Source organism: Formica exsecta, unplaced genomic scaffold (assembly GCF_003651465.1).
Source record: "Formica exsecta isolate Colony F162 unplaced genomic scaffold, ASM365146v1 scaffold229, whole genome shotgun sequence".
Taxonomy (NCBI): domain Eukaryota; kingdom Metazoa; phylum Arthropoda; class Insecta; order Hymenoptera; family Formicidae; genus Formica; species Formica exsecta.
In genome coordinates this window covers 63,013-71,504 of record NW_021849582.1, presented here as the reverse complement: position 1 = coordinate 71,504, position 8,492 = coordinate 63,013, and the positions used below count along the sequence as shown (strand labels likewise).

The following is an 8,492-nucleotide window of genomic DNA, read 5'->3' as shown; positions in this document are numbered from 1 at the left end:
ACAATTATTTTGAAAGCTTATTTATATATATTTAATATATATTTATATTTTTAATAATATATTTATATAATTGAGTGATTGTTTGCAAGGAAGAATTCTATAAAAATCTTGTTTTTTTTTGTAATTGTTGCAGTGTGGCTCTCTGGAGATCGGCGAGGAACGCCAGCGTCGGGTCGCTATGATGGAGTCGCTCTGCCAAGTGAACGGCAGTAAGACCAACGGCCTTAGCAATGGAGATGTTAATAACGAGACCAACAATAATAACACTAATAACAACAACAATACCCACAATAATAACAATAACAATAGCAACAACAATGCCACTGATTGCCCAGATCCTCAGCAGAGATTGGCGGTGCTGAGCTTCGAGCAGGTCCGTCGTCTAAACGACGTGATGAACGAAGTCGTCAGCATTCACGGTCGAGGAAACTTCCCTACTTTGGAAGTGCGATTGAGGGATCTCGTGACGGTGGTGCGCAGCAAGCTAGAGACCGATCCGAGCAACGGGGGCGCCGGCATGAGGGTACGCGATATCCGGTTGAACGGCGGTGCCGCCTCTCACGTGCTGGCCACCGAATCCCAGCCCTATAACGACCTGGACCTTATCTTCGCGGTCGAATTGTCTAGCGGCCGTAACTACGACAAGGTCAAGGCCGCGGTGCTCGGCTCCCTGTTCGACTTGCTGCCGGAAGGCGTGAGCCGCAAACGCATCACCACGTGCAGCCTAAAGGAGGCCTACGTGAGCAAGATGGTGAAGGTGAACAACGATGGTGACCGATGGTCTTTGATCTCCCTCGGCAACTCCCGGGGTCATCGGAATGTCGAGCTCAAGTTTGTCGACTCGATGAGGCGACAGTTTGAGTTTTCCGTCGATTCCTTCCAGATTGTTCTCGACTCTCTGTTGCTGTTTTACGAATGCAGCAAGCTGCCGATCGCCGAGAACTTTTACCCGACCGTGGTGGGTGAATCCGTCTACGGTGATTTCCAGGAGGCGCTCTACCATCTGCACAAGAAGCTTATTTCGACGAGGCATCCCGAAGAGATACGCGGCGGCGGTCTGCTCAAGTACTGCAACCTGTTGGTGAAGATGTATAAACCGTCACAGCCGGATTACATCAAGACCCTCGAACGTTATATGTGTTCGAGATTCTTTATCGACTTCCCGGATATAGGACAACAGCGCTCTAAGCTTGAAAACTACTTGTGGAATCACTTTGTCGGACCCGAAGAGGAGGCTCTCAAGTACCAGTACCTGATGCTGCTGCACAGCGTTGTCGAGGAATCGACCGTGTGTCTGATGGGCCACGAGCGACGGCAGACGCTCTCCCTGATCCAGAACCTTGCTTATCAGGTGCTCTGCCAGGAGCAACAGCAGCGATTAACGAGTCATCAACAAGCGCCGCAGGGTCCGCCTGCCACCTATGTTTATGCCAACGGTTATTACTACGCGCCCGTGATACCCACGACGGCGTGCTACACATGCACTTGCAACTGGATGGCGTGTTCGTCGTGATGCGACGGCATCGACGATAACGCCGTATCTGTAGACGCTGCCACTACTACCGCCATTGCTATCGCCACTACTACCACCACCACTACTACTACTACCACGACGAGCAAAATCGTCCCCGATTGTTGCGGCGTTAATGAGCCCAACCACCTCAATTTCTACAATCATGGTTGGTATCAGAAATACGAGTGCGGGATTTATTACCTTTGCACTTATGGTCTTTGCTGTCCTCTCAAAGAACCCGAAGATCTCTGTTGCGCTTATGATTCTTTCGAAGATCCCTTGAATGTGGAGGACGAGGAAGACTATATCGATCACTCTAACGTCAAAGAATCTAACCTCCTCAGTTGACATTCATCGGATGGATGTTGGAGTGATGCAAGCTTTAGATACGGAGTGATATAGAAATCTTTAGCGCCGAGGATGATCATTGACAGATGCAGGAACAACGAAACAGTGGATCGAGAAGGCAGCGTGTTCGCGGACGGCGGATGTATAATATCGTCGATGATAGGCAAGGTGATGCGGAGCTTCTTCATCGCGAGTCTCCGGCCTTCCGTCGCGAGTGCTACTTTTCTAGGCACTTGTAAACACTCTCAGTGGCAAATGCTGCAGCGAGGTTGGGACCAAACGCTGGTGCCGGCTACGCGATTGCGGCGTTACAATTAAAAGACTATAAAAGACTCTGGAAACAATGTGTTGTGCCTAAAAATAAAAAGAAAAAAAAGGCAGATCGGGAGACGTTCGGAGAGGATTAGGAAGACGCGACGGAAAAAAAAAAACGTTCCTCCGATGCACTAAAAGTGGACAAAAGAAGCATAACAAGAAGGCAAGACGGCTTCAGATTAGCAGAACGAGTGCCGTTTTACATTGATGAAGCGCGATTTTTGAGTGAACAGATGTCGGCATTGTCCCAGAACGATCGTTGTCGACAGAAAGGACGTCGACTTTGTACCACGCGGATTCTGGACGACGCCGTGTTAGAGAAGAAGCTGAAAGAAAACCGGAAGATGCGAGAAGATGTCATGATACTTTGTACAAACAGGGAGGAAAAAGAAGAGTCGAAAAAAATGAGGATTTTACAATTTACGATTCGAGCGTCCCTGCCTCCTCTGTTTCAATTTTTCTTTTCTCTTTTTTTTTTCTTACTTTGTTTCATTTCTCTCGCAGAACCGATCGCATGCCGAATAATCAGCAGAGCGAGAATAGAAAAGACGAGGAGGGAATAGAACGGTGGGAAGGTTTTTGTGTGGCTACGGAGAAATATATATATATAAATATAAATATATTTAAATATACAGATATATGTATAAATCTCTATGTATAAATAATTAATGTGTGGCTGTGAACACATTTCATTTAGATACTGTGTATAACGTGATAAGATTTAAATTCGAGAAGATGTAGCGGCGGCACGACCGGAGTGCGCCGAAGAGAGAGAGAGAGAGAGAGAGAGAGAAAGGACGAGCAGAGAGTGCACGCAGATCGAGAAGGAAACGCGAGCCGTTCTTTCTCTCATTTCTGCGAGAACGCGGGCGATCGTACATATACACACATACATACACATACAGACGCGTGCATTCGCATATCTACGTATACTGGACGTGTCTGACCACAACCGTGCTTTTCTTTGACGATAAATACTGTATGAGTAGTAAAAGATGGCGTTTCAAGAAAAATGTGGCTGCAATCGCTTTTTAATAGGAGAGATGATTATAAGTCTCTCTTTCTCTATAAAATTTAATATAATTGCGTAATCTCTACAGAAGCTTACAAAATAATTTGAAAGTTGCGTTATATTACAGCAGGAAACATTTAAATAATTTAAAAGTATGCGAATAAAACACATTTCAAGTACTTTGTGGCAGTAACCCAAGAACAAAAATCAATATTCAATATTGTTAATGTATCCTTATACATTCTGAAATCCGTCATTATCATACCATTGTCTCGACAATCGCACAATCGCGTAGCTCACATGATAGTTTCATTCCACATCTATATACGCATGTAAGCGTAAAGACTTTGGTTCTCTCCTATTTAAAAAAATTTGCCGTGTCTGTCACATCTTTTTTAAAGCACTTTATTTACTCGTGCATTATTTATCGTTGAAAAAAAAAAACTGTAGTTATTAACGATATCCGGCATACAGAAAAGTAACTTTAGATCCCATGCTGTTTTACACGATTTTGCAGCCTGAAACTCGTCGGCGCGCGTCGTTCAAAATAAGACAAAGAAAAGAATGATGACGACAATGATCTCGGAGGAAGAGAAGACATGAGGGGTGGAGGGGAATTGAGACGGATGAGAGTACGAGATAGAAGCGAAGAGGCGGAATCACTCGGAATTACCCTGTATATACGTTGAGCGGAGACACGATTCGTGTATAAAGATAAAGAGTGACTTTCGAGAAGATCATTTTCTTAGAGCATTATCGAAGAGAGACGACGCGAACGCGTTAATATCCTGGAAAAACGGCCGATTCATTGGACGTTAACGGGCCCGATCTTTCGCGGGGCAACAGTTTGCATAACGTTCTTTAATGAGACATCGTAAATATTTAATAGAGCCCGAGCACGTCTCGAGCACGGTTCAACCGGGCGCTCACGCATATCCGCGTGTGTATACGCACGTTATACATACACGAAGGCCGACGTCGCGCTCGAGTCTGTCCGATATATGCGTGTAAGCGGCTATATGTATACACGGATATACATATACACATGCAGCCCACCATGTGTACACCCCTTACATACGAATTTCTATCTTCTTTTTTTTTTTTTCTTTCTCTCACCCTCTCTTTCTCTCCTCCCCAATCCTTCTCTTTCTCTCGTACACCCGCGCGTACCCACCCGTGTGTCCTCCGTGCGTATCCGTATCGACTGGTGACCCCGTTAGTTAGCTCGCTCGCTAACAGGCCTCGTTTGCCTCGCTCGCTCACTCTTACTTTCAATTCGCGAGCGAAAGTAAAGGCCTAATAAAAAGCCCGCAAACTGGTTTTTCAGGTATATCGCGTGTTAATGCTAAGGAGATCCAGCCGCCGGCGCAGCCGGAGTGCCTCTATCGCCTATCGCTCTACTACCACCACCGGGTCCCACCGTCGTGTCCCTTCTCCCTTTTCCTGGACGCCTCGTATCGAGGCCGCTGACGCTCGATCGCACCGCGACGACCTATTCCGCGCTTCGCGACCGTTGCCCCGCCTCGCCTTGCCTCGTCTCGCCAAGGTTTTCCGCAAACGTGAATTTTTTGAGATAAGCATCCTTCTAGCACGGTGGAACTTTCCTTCGTCAATCGATGTGGGGGTGTTGCAAATTGCTGTCGTATTATTTAATACGCCGTGTTGTGGCTCGATTCTAAAGTTTGACGAAATCCTACATGTAAGTAGGATGCTGCGTAACGTAGAACGAGGGGAAAAAAATTGATGAATATATAGTAGAAATATCATTGTTATATATATATATATATATATGATCAGATCGTTTGTACATTTATTATTTGTATTTATTATATCTCATTATATTTTGATGAAAAGAAAACACTTGTTACTGGCGGTCCGATGTGTCTCGTGATGGAGGATATTTACGCAGTGACTAGCGATTTCGTATCATGAATGCCTCCTACAAGCGAGCTCTTTTAATAACGGTCTTTAATGCAAATTAACGTCGTACCGTGTCTCCTCTTTTACGTCACATCCGAGCCACTCGCGGCGCTCAACGGTCGAGGAATTAATCCACGATGAGTCCGAGATGAGTCGACCGTTGTCAGAATTAAACCTTCCGCTGTCTGTAAAAAGGTGTAGCGAATTCGTCGAGCGCATTCTGCTTTCTTCCTCATCGCTTTCCATCGCTCTTAAATAGCGACGTGAACAAACTTGCGAATAATGTTTAGCGAATATTCCCTTGTCTAAACTATTTCCTTCTTTCAAACCATATTTGTTTTACGTGTAACAAATAATGATGTATAATAAATAGGTGACTTGTTTCAAAATTTCGACTTAACATCACGTAAAAAGATTTTTATACCGTCATCTGCTACGTGTGTACATTGGTTTCGTGGCAACCGAAAGTTAATGTATTGTTAGGAAAAAGAAAACAAAAAACGCAGTAGATAGAAGCTGATGAAAGAATTATAGTTACAAACCACAACTAGCTCGCAGAATATTCAAGGTGGTAGTAAGAAGCAAGGCTGATAGTAACCGAAACTTCAAAATCAGTATCAGCATCATATTTTAGCACTAATGTGTTATTTAAATTTTGTTGATTCGTGTGTTGTTTTTATATGTGATTTATTTACTTAACCGTTTCACATGTTAAAAAAGAGGAGCGAGAAATTCGGCAATTATTATTCGCGTGTGTTTGCCGTGTGTATGTGTCTAAATTTAAATTCGAGATTTAGAATATAGGAAGAACACATTCTTTTCTTTGTTAATGTTTTGTGTTAATTGTATTTATGTATTGATTTCAATGTGCATTTGCGAAGAAGAAATTTAGACGGATAGCCGAAATACACACATGCCAATTTGCAATAATTATAATCGCGTCTGCGATAAGTCTCAGGGTTATCTGCCATTATCAAGGACGCGTTGATTACGATTCAGTGATAAACGAACACTAACTGCAACTTGTATAGACCATCCAATATGTGTGATCATATCTACGGTAATAAAGATAATATGGAGCGTAAATTAATAAATACATTATTAGTTCTCTATGTGTGCGCGAGAACCTCGACAAGCTTGCAGTTAATCAAAAACTAATCTGTTATTAAATTGTGCATTATTCAAAATTTAACGTATTAGCGAAGAGGAAAAGAAGAATGGGTACGAGAAATGTGAATCAATTTTTTTCTTGTTTTTATATCGGTAATATTTTAATAAATTCGTACGTTGTGTCAAATGTAAAGGTAAATTAATACATGTACAGAGATAAATGAAAGTTGATACATATTATGCGCATATAGGAATGTAAGATATATTATAATTCTCGTCAGTTACATAATAATAATATTAAGGGCAGTGCCGCGATCTTCAGGCTGCATATTATTAAGGGAGAGAAAAAAAGGAGAGAAAATATCGCATCGACAGCATTGTCATAGTATTTAGGAGAAACATAAAGACGTAAATATATTTTCATACGGCGCACACAGGCGTGCCGATCGTCGCGAAATCAACAAGACGCAAATAAGAATCAAGCCAGGAATGTCGCACGCATATTCACGCGCGGACGTATAAACGCACAATATAGAACTCGTATTAAAATCCATATATGCGAGACGCAAAACGCGGAGTGAGATGAAGGCTCTTGACGTTTTCTCTTTTCAATCATTTTTGAGCAAATTACACAGTGCTCTTACATTGAAACATTAATCATAACCGAGGCGTGTATTCTTAAAATAGATTTAAAATATGAATTGTGAGAGGGAAAAAATATACATATATGTATAAAAGTTATAAACTCTTTGTAAACTTTAAGAGAAATTTGCAAAATTTATAAAAAAAAAAAAACAATATAAAATCATGCTTGTTCTAAAAATAGTAGCATAAATAAAATATTAATTTAGATCCAGTCTGCAAAATGGAATGTTGGTTTTTCTTAGAATACAAGCCTCAACGATTATTTCATTTGCGTGATTGATTTCTCGAATCCTGTGAATCGGACATGGTGAAGAAGTCGAGTCCTTCAATCTCTTAAAATCTACCTTCTGTTAATAGTTTCTCTCATTACGATTGTTTTTTGTTGTCGATCGAGACAGTCAATTTTTCACCAAGCGCTTTTAAAATCCACTGTCGATATGTAATTATGTGTACTATAATATATATACATATATATCTCTTGAAAGGTATGGAGAGGACACACACGTCCACGTTATACATTGCTGTTATATATTTTACTACAGGAAATGCGACATACACTAATGAATTTATCTCTCTATTAATATATGTATTGCCTTAATGGAACGCTATAACGTAATTACATGGTAATTAAAGGAAAATAGCACAGCCGCAGAAAGAAGAAGTGTATTTAAAGAATGCTACTATCGTCTTTAGTGTTTACTAGATTACCCGTTATACGATTTTTAATCCTTTAGTAAGTCCTACTACGCGCGAGCGGGCGAAGGAGAAGAATGCATAATTAGAGGATGTCAGGGACTAGAAACGATAGAATGAGACAGGGAGAAAATAGAGACGGACATATATATGTACATACATATTTCACGTACACGTTGATAGAAAAAAAAAAAGATGTAAAAATGTAAAACTATGTATATGTAAAACTATACGTCCAGAGTCGAGTTAAGAATAGCTTTGAGCAAACTTGTTGTTCTGATAGAAACAAGGAAGCCCCGAAACAATCGAAGGAAATCGCGATTGTTTCGATTAACTTTGCCTTCCTCAACATTTTCTAATTTCACTCATATTATATAACGTCATTGCGCGTGAGACTTAACTCGCCGCTGGACTTGCTCGTCATGCGTGTGTGTGTGTGTGTGTGTGTGCGCGCATGCGTGCGCGCGTGCGTGCGCGCACGGCGTGTACACCTTGCGTGTGTGCCCACACGCATCCTCGTACCAAGGTAAACATGTTGCCTTGTTTATATTACGGCTGGAAAAGAGAGAGAGAGAGAGAGAGAGAGAGAGAATTGCGCGAACCCTTTTGCGTCTTTAGGATAATCCCGGTGATGTGCGTCCAAACGCGGAAATCGCGCATATATACGCTCGCATACATATACATACGTACTCGAGGATCTTTCGAATCGACGTCGCTTGGATGAAACTCAAATCATTGAATAATAAAGGGAAGGATAAAAATTAAAATAATTTAATTTGGCAAAAAAGAATGGTGTTCGATAGGACCGATAAATTCGGTCTACTATGAAGCGATCTCAAAATAAAAAGCTTCGAAATATTTTTTAAATTGGTTGTGATTGTACATAATTAGTCTATGACTGTGTATTAGAGTTATCATTGGAGAGATAGATACATA

General features: G+C 41.7%; 1 protein-coding gene across 2 annotated transcripts in view; it reads left to right on the top strand.

The window, feature by feature from the left end:
* Positions 1 to 7,512, top strand: part of LOC115235642 (terminal nucleotidyltransferase 5C) — a 136,217-nt gene extending 128,705 nt beyond the window's left edge. For both annotated transcript variants that reach the window (XM_029807548.1, XM_029807549.1), the window contains exon 2: positions 134 to 7,512. In XM_029807548.1, coding sequence (XP_029663408.1) covers positions 134 to 1,513 — 1,380 coding nt within the window. In that variant the 3' untranslated portion in view covers positions 1,514 to 7,512. The remainder of the gene's footprint in view (positions 1 to 133) is intronic.
* The last annotated feature ends 980 nt before the right edge of the window (positions 7,513 to 8,492 follow it).